A 16,096-nucleotide genomic window follows, 5' to 3' on the forward strand; every position below is an offset into this window, starting at 1 on the left:
TTTTTAATCATTTTAATGCATTAGCTTAGAATGTACATAATAAAAGACTAATAGGTTACATTCCTTCCATGCCTAGAAAACATAATAGACCTAGCAGGTCTTCATTCAAGTCTGAAAATTCTTTGGAACTGACATAGCAAACTGGCAGGCCATTATCCAGTGGCCTATATCAGTCCTCTCCACTTCTTTACAAAAGAATCAGCCTTTCTTCTACTAAAGAAGTAGAGTGGTATGCTCTTTTTAGGGTAGCCACCCACGCATACCTTTCTCACATTCCTCCTTAAGCAGCAGGAATGAACAGAAATCACGATCCATGAAAAAAGAGGAACCCACGAGTAAACTGTTGTATGCGTATGCAAAATCAGCAGGTGAGGGTGAAAGAGAAGCTAGGGCTCCTGAATTCTACCTGTCTTGTGTGCTCAAACAGACCAGGGTGAACAATTGCAGGCAATCCGAAGCCGTAACCGACTCTGGCCACTGGAGGGGGCTCGAGCTTTCTTCCCAGCAAGAGTCATCATTATCTAGGTGGAAACAGTTTGTTCAGGTCACCAAGGGAGGCTATCAGAATTACAGCTTCCCATTAAATGTTTTTCTGTCTTATCCAGGCTCTTGGCATCTGGGGAAAACAGGAGGCAAAAATATTTATTGAGCCCCTCTTACTATGCCAAGCTTTTATCTACATGATCTTAAGTCTCTTCTTAGCAGCGCTGGAGGTCATGATTTTCATTCCTGATTTTGCACATCTAAATATTAGAGATCCAATTAGTTTAAACTAAGAAAGACTGACTCAAATGAGATTTGAAGCAGGGATATTAGCTCCTTGATCTCCTCAACCTTTTTTTTTTTTAATTTTCAAACTTGAAACTGCAGTTTACTTGTCCTAGACTGACACATACTTTTGGAAGCAGTGCGTTTAGTTCTGGTCCCAGTTCTGTTGGTAACTAGCTTTGCAGTAGCAAGTCCATCATTTATCTTCCGTGCACAGTCTCTTCATCTATAAAATGAGAATTACTATAAAATAGTCACCTCAAGGTGACTAAGAGGAAGGGAGGATTGAAAAATTAATTTAAAGACCTGTACCATGATGAAGAATTGCTAATGAGTATAAGGGATATATCTTTTGCTTGTTGTGCTTTTGGAGTGAGCAAAGACAACCCAGACTTTACCATGTACTTTCCCCTCTCCCCACACAGGATGGCTGCAAATGCTGACTCCTGTTTCCAGCCCTTCCTAACCTAGGACTTTGATCCCTGCACTTCTGATGTGCACTCTGATCCTGTTCTCTCCCTAACTGGAGACTGGAAGTCAACACACATACATACTCATTTCCAAAATGTGGCCAGGCACGGTGGCTCATGCCTGTAATCCCAGCACTTTGGGAGGCCTAGGTGGGAAGATCAGTCAAGGCCAGGAGTTCGAGAACAGCCTGGCCAACATGGCAAAACCCTATCTCTACTAAAAATACAAAAATTAGCCAGGTGTGATGCCATGCACCTATAATCCCAGCTACTCTGGGAAGCCGAGGCAGGAGAATCTCTTGAACCCGAGAGGCGGAGGTTGCAGTGAGCCAAGATTATGCCTCCAGCCTGAGTGACAGAGCAAGACTCAATCTCAAAAAAAACAAAAAAAATTTCTAAAAACACGCACAGGAGAGATACAAATCAGATGTAAGATACAAGTTACTTGTAGGGATGAGGGAGACAGGCTCAGAGGAGGATAAGAATACACAGGATGCTTTAACTCTTCTCTGTAATTTTTTGTTTCTTAGAAAACAGTCTCTGAAACAAAATGTCAAAATGTTAAGATTTGATGGAGCTGGGTGTTGGTTGCATTGGTGTTCATTATAGTATTCTGTAAATTTTTGTATGTTTGAAATATTTCATAATTCAAAAAAAAATTATACTTAATAAAAGATATCAGCAAATGAAGTAGTCAGTCACCTAGTAGCCTGTTTCTTCTCTACCTTATAGTCAGAGCTGAAAACCAAGTTCTCTTCCCATGAGATTGATCACCATGTCCTCAGTGTGACTACTTTTCTAGGCTAAGATGCAAAGTAACCAACGCATAATCCCAGAGCATCTAAAAGCCCCAGAGGTGTCTTTGCTCCTTAATCCCCATGAGGCCATTCATTCTGTGGCTTCCATCATATAAACACCGACAAGTGCGTGGCCAGATGCCTGCCAGGTGGGATTAGACTGCAGAGTCAACCAATTTAGATAAATAAAATATGTAAGCGTGCTGGATCCAAAGTTGTCTATACTGCCTAGGATTGTCATAATTCAGGCTCTGCTTTGCTATAGCTGAGTTCACCACTTTGCTGAGACTTGGAAATTCATTCTGGATGTCTGAGCCATTTTCCTCTCAGTTTAGCAGTTGAAACCTTCAGTTTTGCCCTAGATGAGAATATTGGTATGATCAAATAATCAGACACTTGTTCCTCAGGAACAGCCTGGCCAACATGTCCTCAGGAACAAGTGTCCTTTCTTTTAAGCCTTCATCACATCCTGGGTTCTTATTTGTATGTATCAAGTCTGATGCTTTTCCTCTGTTCTGTTCTGAACAAACAGTAACTTTGATTCCCATTTCTGTCTGCTTCCTTGTAGGCTCTATCACATCACACTCTGGACCTTCCTCCTCGCCCTGGGGCACTTCCTCTCTGAGTTGTTTGTCTATGGAACTGCAGCTCCCACAATTGGCGTCCTGGCACCCCTGATGGTGGCAAGTAAGCATCCAACCACCCTAGACCTCCTACACGAACTGCCCCAGCTCTATGGCTAGTACAGAGGGTGGACACAGGAGAGATAGAAGGAAGGTGCTGTATTTATGTCAGGCACTAATCTTTTCTCTGTATTTAAGGTTTCTCCATCCTGGGTATGCTAGTCGGGCTCCGGTACCTAGAAGTAGAACCAGTATCCAGACAGAAGAAGAGAAACTGAGGCCAGCATTACCACCTCCAGGACTTCATCGTCTTCTACCTTGGCTGTCTTCTTCCTTCATCGTCTCTCCTCTTTAATTTATTTTCTGTTCCATCATCAGCCCCATTCACTTTTAGCCTCTTTTTTTTTTTTTTTTTTACATTTTTAAAATTTAAAGTTCTAACATGCATACAGAAAAGCATATAACATGTATGTACAACTTAAAGAACAATTTTAAAGTGAATACTATGTAATTCCATCCAAGTCAAGAAGTTGCCAGCTCCTCGGAAGCCCACTGTGTCTCCTTCCCCAACTTACAACCTCTTCCAGTCTCCCTTTTCCAGCCTTTCTCTTTTTCCCTTTTATTTTCATGCCTTGATTTGACTTATGTGGTGGGAACGTGTGAACTATGAAACTTAAACCTGCTGCCCACCCAGAGCAGCTGTGACCAAGGGCTGCCTCAAGGGGTTGTCCACTCACGTTGGGCTCCTCTCTGCTGCTGGACCCAAGACTCCGAACCTTCCAAGGGACAGGCAGTTCTTCCAAGAAGGGCTCCCCTATGTGTGAGCAAGACCACGGCTCTCCTTATATCTACAGATGCATGAGGGTTGGAAGAGTCTGGGCTGTTTTTAGACCTTCTGGTCAGCTGTATTTGTGTAACAACTTTTGTAATAAATAGAAAAACCCTCTGCTCTGATCAGTCCTTGTACTTTGACCTCTGCTAAGACAAGACCATGCCTGCCTCCTCTGAGTCCTAGGAGTATCACAGCTTTATCCCTGATTGAATACACCACAGTGAGTAGGACAGCTCAAGACACAGGTCAGCCTGGCTGCCTCCAGCTCCTTATTGTCACCTGCTCATTTCTCTTGTATTCTTGAAGTCAAATCTTCTTTTCTCCCACCTTCAAGATTCTGCATTAACAACTACATACTCAATACCCTTTCTTGTTTCCTCCTAAAGAAAAAACAGATCCTTGAGAGAGCAGAGACAAAAAATAGAACTAGGCAGCGTAGCTGAAACAACTGCACAACACGGGAAGAAGACAACTAAATCCCAAGGAGAATGCACTGGAACGGACAGATGCTCTTAAACGCTACCCAGAGGGCCTCTCCGGCGGGACCCTCATACACAGCACATGTATCCAAAAGGCCATGTGTTATTTCAGCAAATATTTGTTGAGTGCTTCTCCATGCCAGACATGCGGGAAAGAGAAACGAATGACACAAGCAATGCCCCTGCCCCGTGGGTCTTATGTTGTAGTCAAGGTAACCAAATCAACAAGCCAACACGTGAATAAAGAACTGCAAATAGTGATAAGAATGCTAACAAACACAAGGTATTTTGGTCAAGGAGGAATGTGGGGTGGGCACTGGGGAACCATAACTTAGATAATCAGAAAGTCATCCCTGAGAAGATAGGATTTTGGGGTTTTTTTTTGTTTTTTTTCTGTCAGCCAGGCTGGAGTGCAATGGCATAGTCATACCTCACTGCAGCCTCAACTTCCTGGGCTCAAGCGATACTCCTGCCTCAGCCTCCCAAGTAGCTGGGACTACAAGTGTGTACCACCACCCAGCTAATATTTTGGGGGGTGGGAAGAGATGGTGTCTCACTATGTTGCCTAGGCTAAGAGGTGGGATTTGAGCTGAGACTTGAATGCCCAGGAGTCAAATGTCTTGAGATACAGAGCAGCTGTTAGAGCAGAGGGAGCAGCAGTTATAAGGCAAAAGTAGTCTTATTCAAGGAGTAAGATCTATGTAATCACAGCATGGTGAAGAGTTAGGAAGTGAAAGAAAAGGCCAGAAAGGGAGGCAAGGGGTTTATAAGGGTGTGATAGGAAGCTTAATGTATACACTTAAATACATTGGGAATTCTCTTATTAGTTAAGGCTCATTAGGTGAATGGACAAAACCTACCTTAAACTAGCTTAAACAGTGAAGATAACTGGCTCGTATAACTGAAAACAAATTACAAGATGATAAGCTTCAAGAATGGTTTGATCAAAGACTCCAGCTCCATTTCTCTATGATTCTGCCTACCTATGCTGGCATCCTTAGTCTGGCTTCTTCTATGGTGCCAAAGTTGGTTACAGAAATTCCAGGCCTCATATGCCCAGAACACTACATCTAGGAAAATATCTCAGTGGTAAGAACTATCCTTTCTTTACTTGCCAGCTATATTGTTAGGAGGCAGTAAGAAAAGCAGCGATGACAGTTAACATTTGAATGCAGATCCACATGGAGACCTCTTATGAAAGGAGTGAATGAAAACATTGGATAATGTAGGTCCTCTGAGCATGTGTCATAGAAATGTGATTCCAGATAAGTAGCGGCAGGATCCCAAAGTATCTAAAGAGGTGTATAGTAGAGTATTTAGCAGACACTATGGATATTAGATTTTTTTTATTTATTTATTTTTTTGTAGAGACAGGGTTTCTTCCTATTGGTCAGGCTGGTCTCAAACTCCCGACCTCAAGTGACCCACCCACTTTGGCCTTCCAAAGTGCTGGGATTATAGGCATGAGCCACCGCACCCCGCCTTTTTTTTTTGAGATGGACTCTCACTCTGTCACCAGGCTGGAGTGCAGTGGTACGGTCTTGGCTCACTGCAACCTCCACCTCGCCGCCTCCCAGGTTCAAGTGATTCTCCTGCCTCAGCCTCCCAGGTAGCTGGGACCACAAGCCCCCACCACCATGCCTGGCTAATTTTTGTATTTTTAGTAAAGACGGGGTTTCCCCATATTGACCAGGCTGGTCTCGAACTCCTGACCTTGTGATCTACCTGCCTCGGCCTCCTAAAGTGCTAGGATTACAAGCATGAGCCAGCTGGCTGAATATTAGATTTCTTAGCAGCCCAGGCTTGGGTCCCTTCCTAGATCATTTAAAAGAGAATCATAATATTGTTTGTCCCCAACTAAGAATTGCTAATAAATATGGTGCTAGAATGCCACAGGCACAGTACAACTCTCTAGGGAAAAAAATGTACAGAACACAGATAGTAGCAGCTTATCCATTCACGAGGTGATCACGACTGGGGAGGGATGAGTGACAGGAAGTTGGACATTTCACAAGAAAAATGGGAACGCAGAAAAGCAGCTACTGGGACTGAGCAGTGAGCCCCAGCCACAGCAAGCTGGGGTGTGGCTGGGGTAAACAGAGAACAAACATTTCAAACACACTTTGAAGCTGAGCCAGAAACAACAGTGGACTCTCTCATAAGCAGTCACTCACATTCCAGTATGTACCCAGCATGGAAAGAGGTCAGGGCCATGTGCTGGATGCTGAGTTGCTGCCCCCCCACGTAGGCAAACAGTAACCTTTACAGCCTTGTCTTTAAAAAATATCCATCCCGGATGGTAACGTCTGGCAACAGTGAGATGCTCCTGTGGAAGGCCACAGTTGCTGCTCCTCTAGCCTTGCATGCACCCCTCCAGCCCAGTCCTTCCCCACACCTGAGACGCACCTCAGGAATGTGTGTGTGACAGTCTTGTATGGACTTCCAAGAGCCATCTCTGCCCCACCAAATGATAAGGAAGACTGCTTTCTGAGAATTTTTTATTGTCTTGAAACGTCTGATCTTAAAAATGGAAAATACAAATTATGTTTTTAAAATAAAGCAATAGGTTTGGTGAACATTTTGTTAATACATTTTGAAGGGTTGATGAGTAAACATCTTTCTCCTTATCAAAAAGTAAGGCACACCCTCACCTCTCTTCCGCACTGATTCGCTACTACCAAAAGCATGGACTTCTTTCTTCTGTTACATACAGCACATTTCTTGCATCCATTGCTTAAATCTCTACAAACACACACACACACACACACACACACACACACACACACACACACACACACCCCCGGGTCCTCTCAGGCAGTGGCCCAGGCACCGAAGTACTACAGCCAGGTCGGGCTGCCCTGATACACTGAGGCCAGGGCAGTGGCCAGAGCAAGACAGCATGGTGGTCATGATCGCAGCTGCCCAATGCATAGGAGAAGTTACCAAAATCTCATTTTTAGGAGGTATTACCAAAGCCAATGAGCACAGCCCGACAGCAGGCTAGATAAAAAAGGAGGTCAGCTTGAGTTGATTTAAAGAGAATCCCTTTAAGTTTAGAACATCTGATAAGGATTATTACTCAAAGCAGGTGGGGATAGGGGTTGGTGGTACAAAACTGTCCCCAGCAGAGGTGAGATAAGCTTTTAATTCTAGCAGACTCAATTCCCATTGCAAGGGGGCACCACCTTTCTGCTTCTACTCCTTCCCTCTTATCTCTCAGAAGCAGCTTTGGATTTGTCAGAGTGGAATGAATCAAGATTAGTTTTCAGTAAAGGTCAGAGTAAGTTGGCTGGGATTACCCTGCCTTGGAATAAAACAAGCACTTGGGCTGATGGCTGAGGTTCCCAACACAGCATTGAGATAAAGGCATCAGAGGTGATGTGACACACACAAGTCCCTGGGGAAATACGTCTATAAAAAAGAACCTTCCCATTCCTAACTCAAGATAACAGAGTTCCCAAATGTGGGCCTCCATAAATACACTCAGCAGGTAGCCCCCAGCACGATCACACCTAGGTAGTAGCCCTCCCGAGTAGGTGTCTCCATCATGGCCACAACAAAGTCCTTTGTCAAGTTTATTGATGTTTGGTTTGCTCAGCTCTTAGGAAAAAGGGTTTGGAGACAGACCCTGTTAGGCCAGGAGAATTTAGGCCCACAAGTCCTGATGGAGCTGTTCCAATGGAGTTGTTCTAGTGGTGCTTCCTCTCCTACAGAACTCAGCAGTCAGTCCAGTGACCCAGGAGATGACCCCTGGCAGAGTAGCTTGCCCCTTCTTAGAATTGGGCTTCATGAGGCGCTCCTAGGACACTGGAAATTTCAAGTTTATATCCTGAATAAGCTTTCTTCCTATGATAATTTTGCATGCATTGTCCATGAAGGATGGAGGAAAAGAGGGAAGGCAAGAGACCAAGCTAGGATTGACTCCACTATTCTCTGCCAGCCTGTCCCAACACCAACTCCCATAACCTAAAAGGGGGTGGAGGTGGGAATCCAATTTGCATTTGGTGAAAGATGTAATTTTCTCTAAGTAAATCATCCAAGCTCTTACACGGGTTCTAGGCGGAATAGGCCATCCAAGCCACAAATAGTTCTGCTGTTTCCCTCCAAAAACTTCTCTAGCGAAGCCCTTTGTGCTGGCGGTGAGAGCTGTGCTGAAGGAAAAGGTGGGGTGTTCATGTTCCCTGAGTTGCCACCACCTTCCTCTCAGAGATGATCATCTGACACAGCAGTGGGCACTTTGCTGGTGTTGCTCTCTTCCTCCTCCTCCTGGAGTTTCTACAAAGCAAAACAACAGGCAGCCCTGTGGGTAAAGGGAGAGGACTCCACCCTGGCTGGAGCAACTGCCTGTCCGTGACTAATCAGGGGGAACAGCAGAGCCAGGGACCACTCAGCATCCCAGAGAGCCAAGAAAGAGAACAAGAAAAGAAGCAACCAGCCCCTGCTATAAATGCACCCACAAACACACCCCGCCCAACGTCACAGGGTCATCAGAGGGAAAAAGGGCCAGCTTTCTATGATGTCAAGGCCACCACAAACCATCTGACTCCGAGTGCCCCTCTTCCAGGCCCACTCTCAGATGGAAACAAAAGCAAAGCCCCTTTTCCTTCCACGTTCTCACAGCTAAAAACTTACCTCTACTAGCCGTCAAATCACTGTCCAAAGTGCCACATCTGCAATTCCCTCAAAATTTCCAACAACCACCATTTGGAGGCAGTCCCAGGATAAGGAATACAGTTTTTTGTTTTTTGAGACGGAGTCTCACTTGCTGCCCAGGCTGGAGTGCAGTGGCATGATCTTGGTTCACTGCAAACTCTGCCTCCTGGGTTCAAGCGATTCTCCTGCCTGAGCCTCCCATAGCTGGGATCACAGGTGGGTACCATCATGTCTGGTGAATTTTGTATTTTTAGTAGAGACATGGTTTCACCATGTTAGCCAGGCTGGCCTTGAATTTCTGACCTCAGGTGATCTGCCCACCTCAGTTTCTCAACGTGCTGGGATTACAGGCATGAGCCACCATGTCCAGCTGACGTATACTATCATAATGAACAAGCAGTAGATGCCAAGGCAGCATACATAATTGCATATACAAGCTCAGTGGCTTTAGCTTTCTAGGGGAGGAATGGCACAGGATTCATTTACAGGAAAGTCTTCTAGGTCATGTTTTTAGGTGGGTTTGGAATTACACATGCCTGGAAATTATCCTGTGGTGTCCCTAGGTACATGCTACCAACCTGGGCCTTTGTCTACTGTTTTAAGGACTTTGTCTGTGACCTCAAGGGTTCTTCTTCTTCACAAGTAGGCCTTGGGCACAGCACCACATAGCCAACACCACTCAAGGCCTAGAGGACACACACAGGGCTAAGACAGAACCCAGTGTCAAGTGGACAAATGGTACTTTATTCTGCAGGGAGTGTCTCAGTATCTGTTAGTGACAATAGCAACAGCTGTAGAAATCCAAACTTCCCATTCTCAATCTTCATAATACTTGGCATCAAGTCAGCCTCAGAAGTGAGGAGCCGTCATTCAGGCAACTAACAGCCTATTTCAGTCACTCAGTCTCCCCTCTCTCTGACACACACACACACACACACACACACACACACACACACACACACCACGCCTGCCTCCTCCAAAGCCATCATCACAATTACAAACAGTAAACAAGTTAGTGGAGACAGAAGAGCAACTACTGTCTATGTGCTAGAAGAAAAACGGAAACCCAAACCAGTAAGATGCTCATAGTCAAGGTCAATCATTACCCCATCCCAGAAGTCCTATCTCTTTTTCCCTAAACTATACATTTCACTGATTAGAAAGAGCAGGTCTGGTCAGATCTGCTGTGTGCCCAGTCTTCACCTGGCTCCAACAATGAATTTGTCTGCAGGACTCTGAGTTACAATGGCTGCCATGGGGTGTGTAATGTCGGGGTTCCAGAGGAGGGCTGCTCTGTGATGGCCCTTCTTCCTTGCTGGTGTTAGCCCCAGCATGACTTTCACCCCACCCCCAATACCAAGCTGTCACGGGTGCCAGGGAGGCTACAGACACATAGTGAATTATCCAGGGACACAAGACAGGTGAGCACCATTGATCGGAACCTAAGGCTCCTGTTCCTGCTCAGCGCTTTTTCTAGCACCCCACACTCAAAGAGAGTGAGCCAACAATTGTACCTTGATTAACAAACCTGGTCTATGTGCACAAAAAACTGGCTGCAAGAATCATGAAATAGCAGAGCAACTGAAATATCGAGGGAAATGGAAATATACAGTAGACATGAGCTTGTGGTAGAACATCATAGTGTAGAAATGTTACCAAGCTATACTAAGTAAAAGAGCAGAGTAGAAAGCAAAATATACACAAGGGTGTCCATAGACTACAACACTGGAAATGCTACTAGGTTATCTCTGGGAAGCAGGATTATAGGTGATTTTGATTTTCTTTGTTTGCCTATGTCTGCCAAAATAAACACAGGTTATAAAGTAAACACAGCAAAATCTCATCTCACTTGACACGATATGTCACATTCCAAATTGAAACCTTTCACCAGGCACCTTTTCCCAGGCTCACTATACATATATTTACCCAAGTGTAACAAATCGTTCCTCTTTTCCCTTCCCCCCGGAGATGGAGTCTTGCTCTGTCACCAGGCTGGAGTGCAGTGGCACAATCTCAATCCCAGTAGCTGGGATTATGGGTGTGCACCACTAGCCTGACTAATTTGTGTATTTTTAGTAGAGATGGGATTTCACCATGTTGGCCAGGCTGGTCTCAAACTCCTGACCTGGTGATCTGCCTGCCTCAGCCTCCCAAAGTACTGGGATTACAGGCATGAGCCACCACGCCCAGCCAGTTTACCAAATCATATGTCTCCTTGTACACAGGATGGGTGAAAGCCCATCTCCATGGTGACCCTAGCGTGGTCCTCAGGCAGAACTAAAGAACATCATTCCTGCTGTAAGGCCCTCCTTGTCTCCCCAGTGAATTTTCCGTTCTAGGCCCCTCCTTCCACATGCTTATCTGCTGCTGCCTGCCAACTCTAGAACGTAATAGTAAAGACCTAAAGATTATCATCTATCTGCCAACACAGATCCTTAAGACACTAAAAATATCCCGAACAGATATCTCTTGCCTCAGAAAATTGGCAAAGATTTTTCAAAATGAAAAATACTCAGTGTTGGCGCTCATATGACTGCCTACTGCCTAGCAATATACATTGCCAGTATTCATAGTACCTTTCTAGAGAACAGTTTAGCAACACATATCAAAGTCTTTAAAATGGGCATGACCATTGATCCCTTTCTCAAGGAAATATGGTACTTGAGAATATGCACAAAGATTCAGCTTCTAACATATTAATCACAATATTATTTGTAACAATTCAAAACAACCATAATGTCCACAGACAGGAAAATTGTTAAATAAATCATGACTTATCCATATAAAGGAACGCTATACATTAAAAGTATGTTGTAGGCCAGGCGTGGTGGCTCACTCCTGCAATCCCAGCACTTTGGGAGGCCAAGACTGGCGGATCATTTAAGGTCAGGAGTTTGAGACCAGCCTGGCCAACATGGCCCAAACCCATCTCTACTAAAAATACAAACATTAGCTAGGCATGGTGGCGTACACCTGCAATCCTAGCTACTAGGGAGGCTGAGGTATGATAATTGCTTGAACCTGGAACGCAGAGGCTGCAGTGAATTAAGATTGCACCACTGCACTCCAGCCTGGATGAGGGCAAGACTCTGTCTCAAAAAAAAAAAAAAAAAAGTTGCAAAAGACTAGTTGCCTGATAAAGTGTTTGCAATAAGTGAAAAAAGCAGACAGAGTTTCATTTTTGTTTAAAAAAATTTGCATTTATATACACATATTCATATATCTCATGTGGATACAGGCATGCAGAAATCAATGCAAAAAAATCATCTCATCTCTAGACGATGGAATTACAGCATGATTTTTAAATTTTGTACACTTTTCTGTATTTTTTACTTTTTCTACCAAGAGCATGTATTACCTCTGTAAGTTTTTTTTTAAATTTTTGAATATCCTACCTTTACTCTTTCTCAGATTTGAAATTTCTTTCATCATCACTCAGATTTGATAACTAAAATTTTGTTTAAAGTGGCTCCCAGCCAGTGAGAACAGATGAGAAACACTTTTCTGTTCTAGGTCACACCCCTGGTCCTGCCCTCCCCCACCACGCCAGCTCCTGCTTCCTAACTTGTCCTTTCAGAGCCCTACTGGCAACTCTTTGGCTCCGTCCCCATGGCCCTGCCTAAGGAGTTGTCACATTCCAGGAGAGCCACTGCCTGGGGGCCACCACCTCCATGACAGATGATGGAGCCAGGCTTCGCCTTCCTCCCCAGCCACTGCCCCCACGCTGAACGCAGTGGAGCCAGAGCCTCAGGACTTGGCTCAGGACAAGTCAGGGGCACTGCTCAGCTGACTGTGACAACAGTGACATGCTCAGGATGGGGCCGGGGCTCCAGGAAGAGGGTAGGAAGTGAGAGAAGAATCCAAGAAAGAGTTGCAAGAAAGCAATGGCAAAAACATCCACCAAGGAAAGCCTTAGGATACCATGTGTGAGTGATGAGCTGTTCTCCCAGCTGTGACAAAATCAGACCCCATGGGAATTCTCCCTGCCCCACCTATGTTGCCACATCCTCATCAAAAGCCTTGGACCCCGATCTCAGCTCCACAAAGCTCCCACATACTCACATTCTCAGGAGTTTCTTTGTTTGCTTTCTGTCTCCGGAGATCTGCCTTAATGAATGCTAAGGTTGACAGATTGAGAAGGAAGAAAGACAAAAACACAGTTATCACGTTCATCCAAGAGAAGAAACCTTCATTTCCTAAGGGTCACAGGTATCCCAAACTTACTGCAGATATTCAAGAGGGCTGGTGACTGAGGGCACCATCAGCCAACTTGATAAAGCCCAAGGATCACTGCTGTCCCTGACAGGCAGGAGCCAATAATGGCCTTCGCTTGTGGATCACTTATATTTGCCAGGGACTTTGCATGCATTGCTCTAATTATCCTCATTTTACTGAATAAAAACTGAGGTTCCCAGAGGTTGGTCCACTTGTCCAAGGTCAACTGCTATGGAAGTCAGTTTCACAGTCTGGGATTCCAACATGGTCTTCTGGCTCTAAAACCCATGCTCATTCTACCAAGACAATGTGCTGCCTCCTGAGCAGATTCCCCAACAAACCCTTCCCTCTGTCCCCCTACATAGGTACTCCCTATCTGTTGTTCCATCGAGACACTGGGGTCCCAAATTGGCCAGCTGAGCCTCATCTCGCTCTCAGGCTCCAACTCACCAGTGAGGGCTGTTCCAAGAGCAAGGAACAGACACAGGAAGATGTTCCCAGGCTTGGTTCCATAGTTGTCAATAATCTGGCCCTGGGAGATGGTGAAAATGATCCCAAATACCTGGAAAGGCATAAAGAATATCGGAAACAAGGGCCCAGTCAACTAACCCATGAGGAGAACTGAGCTGCCATGATGCAATGCCAGCCCAGCCACGAAACAAAGAGGAAGCACGAACTTTACCTGTGCAGATATGTTGAGGAGACCGGAGGAGATGCCTTCTGATTCTGGGTACGTGAGCTCCACGGCAAACTCAAATCCCAGCGGGAGATAGCCAGTCATAAAGAAGCTGAAGTCCAGACCAGAGAAACAAGAGGATGAAGAATTTCCAGAACAAGAGGGACGGGGAGTCCACCTCCTCCCTTAGAACTCCCTTTCCTGTTTTGTTTCTTCCCGCCAAGACATACTAGGTCCTCTAATGATCTGGGCATCCTCTAAGTGGTCATAACACGGAGAGGGGCACCCCTGAAGGCCAGGAAGAAGTTCACAGGGAGACCTTGTACTTAGCAGGTCTGGTGTCTCTTGCTGCTTCTCCATCTCGCCATCAGTGACAGCCAGAGTCAGCATTTACAGAAGGGGCAGGGATGCCTGGTGTATGCAACCCGCAGCTGAGAGACCATGTCCTGGGTACATAGGCTCTGTACCAGTAGTGGGAAGTTCCTGGATACTGAGCAGCATCTCCATGGCTCTCCGGGACCTGGAGGGAGGAACTTAGAGTCCTCCTTATTTCCATCCAGAGAGGAGCCAGCTGAGAACCGAGTGCCAGCGTGCGCTCTCTCCCTCTTTCTTTCACATGCACATGCACATGCAGACACACACACACACGCACACACACACTCATATACTGCCCTTAGGAAAATAACTAGGAGGTGGAGCTGAGCAGAGACTCCTGTGAAAGAGGTATTGTTTCCTGTGTTTTCTCATATAACAGGTCTAGACAATTCCAACTTTAATTTCTTACGTTTGCACCACACTTCTTGATGCTTTCATGTCATCTTTCTCAGTCTTTCCAACAACTCGACAAGGCAGCCACTCTTATCTTCCTTTACAGATGAGGAAATTGAGGCTCAGAATGGTTAAGGGCTGTGCCCATGGTCTAACATGTTGGCAGCAGCAAAACTGAGACCAGGACCCAGAGTCTCTGGTTCCAAGCCCTATGTACTTTCCATAATCCCATGTTGTCCAGGCAAAAACTGAAAAAGACTCTAAACAGGTTCTAGCCTCCGAGTTGTCATGAAGGGTGTGCTTCATGCTTCACTCCATCCCAAAAGAACAGACAGCCCAGGCAGCCTTTGGAAGTGCTACAAGTATTACCAAGAACGCTGGACACCATGTCCATATCTCCTGAGGTCAGTGAGAAGTCAGTAAAAGTATCAATACTGCATCCTAGGATGCTGGAAGCTCTAAGAACCATGCAATGGTGTTTTCTAATAAATAGGCCAGAGGTAAAACTTACCCCATTGTGCCAGCAGTGATGAACACTATCCACAGGTGTCCCAGGCTCAAGGTAAACGTGTATACCAACATGCCCACCAGAGTCATGATATAGACCACCAGGGTTGTCTCCCTACAAGTAGAGGCAAAAAAATGGAATCAAACACTTCTGACTTGAATAGATTCATTCATTCGTTTTTTCCACAAGTATCTATTAAGTATCTGCTGTATGTCGAGCCCTCTGCTATGTTCTTAGAGTTTTGTTTGTTTGGTTTTCAGAGACAATGTCTTGCTCTGTTGCCCAGACTAAAGTGCAGTGGCGTGATCACAGCTCACTGCAACCTTCACCTCCCAGGTTCAAGCAATTCTTGTGCCTCAGCCTGCTGAGTAGCTGGGACAGTCAAGTGCATCACGCCAGCTAATTTTTGTATTTTTCATAGAGATGGGGTTTTGCCATGTTGGCCAGGCTGGTCTTGAACTCCTGACCTCAAGTGCTCCACCTGCCTTGGCCTGCTATAGTGCTGGGATTACAGGCCTTACAAGGCCAAGGCCTAGGCCTGGCCTTGTTCCTTGGACATTTTCTTTCATAGAACTTTCTCTCCATGAAGATGATGGACACCAATGGACAATGATCACACAAAAAAATATTTAATTACATCATGATCAATGCTACAAAGGGTAAGATTAATAAAACAGGAAGTCATCTTATGATAGCTTTGTTCTCTTTCTGTAGAACACACTCAACCATATCAAGCTTCCCCTTGTCAGGTCCTGGCCACAGACAAGAAGGGAAAAGCCCTTTCTCCTTCTCCCATCCCTTACCAGAAAAAAGAAAAACAGGACAAACATCAGCCATGGTGAAGTCCTGACGTTTAGGACTACCCCAGACGCCATCCAATTCTGCTTGTCTGCTTCATCCCAAGACCCATGTCAATGCAGGGCAGGGCTCTCTGTCACCTACAAGTTCTTCCTGTCCCTACTGAAACAGACTCAACAATGCTTTTTCTGTGAGTCTGAATTACTCCACTCCAGAGAGCAGGAACTAAGAGAATAGTCTCTTGCCCTGAACTGAGTACTTGACTTCCAAAGCCAATGTAAGAAACCACCCCTAGCTCCGCCCACTCCCTGTTACATTTTCCTCTCTTGGTCCCCTCAGCAGTCCCATCAGCAAGTTCCGGCTTCTATTTCAGGCTCATCCCTCTGTGCCCCTCCAGCAGTTCTCTTCCCATGTCACCCACCTAGGACTCTGCTGCAGCCCTGACTCATGCCATTGGACCTGCATTCTTCTCCCTGCACTGCTTAAGGCAGGGCACAGGCACTGCACAG

At 45.5% G+C, this 16,096-nt stretch overlaps 2 protein-coding genes across 4 annotated transcripts in view; one reads left to right on the forward strand and one right to left on the reverse strand.

The window, feature by feature from the left end:
* Nucleotides 1-16,096, forward strand: part of ERG28 (ergosterol biosynthesis 28 homolog) — a 31,478-nt gene that overhangs the window by 6,276 nt on the left and 9,106 nt on the right. The window contains exons 4-5 of one of the 2 annotated variants that reach the window (XM_032287259.1): nucleotides 2,604-2,722; nucleotides 2,857-3,612. In XM_032287259.1, coding sequence (XP_032143150.1) covers nucleotides 2,604-2,722; nucleotides 2,857-2,936 — 199 coding nt within the window. In that variant the 3' untranslated portion in view covers nucleotides 2,937-3,612. Of the gene's footprint in view, nucleotides 1-2,603; nucleotides 2,723-2,856; nucleotides 3,613-16,096 lie in introns of those variants that run through there. The other variant, XM_032287258.1, reaches the window with a different exon arrangement.
* Nucleotides 6,454-16,096, reverse strand: part of FLVCR2 (FLVCR heme transporter 2) — a 63,353-nt gene continuing 53,710 nt past the window's right edge. For both annotated transcript variants that reach the window (XM_032287247.1, XM_032287248.1), the window contains exons 6-10: nucleotides 14,793-14,903; nucleotides 13,520-13,625; nucleotides 13,288-13,399; nucleotides 12,685-12,740; nucleotides 6,454-8,244 (exon numbers count right to left, since the gene is read on the reverse strand). In XM_032287247.1, the coding sequence (XP_032143138.1) occupies nucleotides 8,173-8,244; nucleotides 12,685-12,740; nucleotides 13,288-13,399; nucleotides 13,520-13,625; nucleotides 14,793-14,903 (457 nt within the window). In that variant the 3' untranslated portion in view covers nucleotides 6,454-8,172. The remainder of the gene's footprint in view (nucleotides 8,245-12,684; nucleotides 12,741-13,287; nucleotides 13,400-13,519; nucleotides 13,626-14,792; nucleotides 14,904-16,096) is intronic.

This window comes from Sapajus apella, unplaced genomic scaffold, assembly GCF_009761245.1.
Source record: "Sapajus apella isolate SASKATOON/1434 unplaced genomic scaffold, GSC_monkey_1.0 scaffold20, whole genome shotgun sequence".
Taxonomy (NCBI): Eukaryota; Metazoa; Chordata; class Mammalia; order Primates; family Cebidae; genus Sapajus; species Sapajus apella.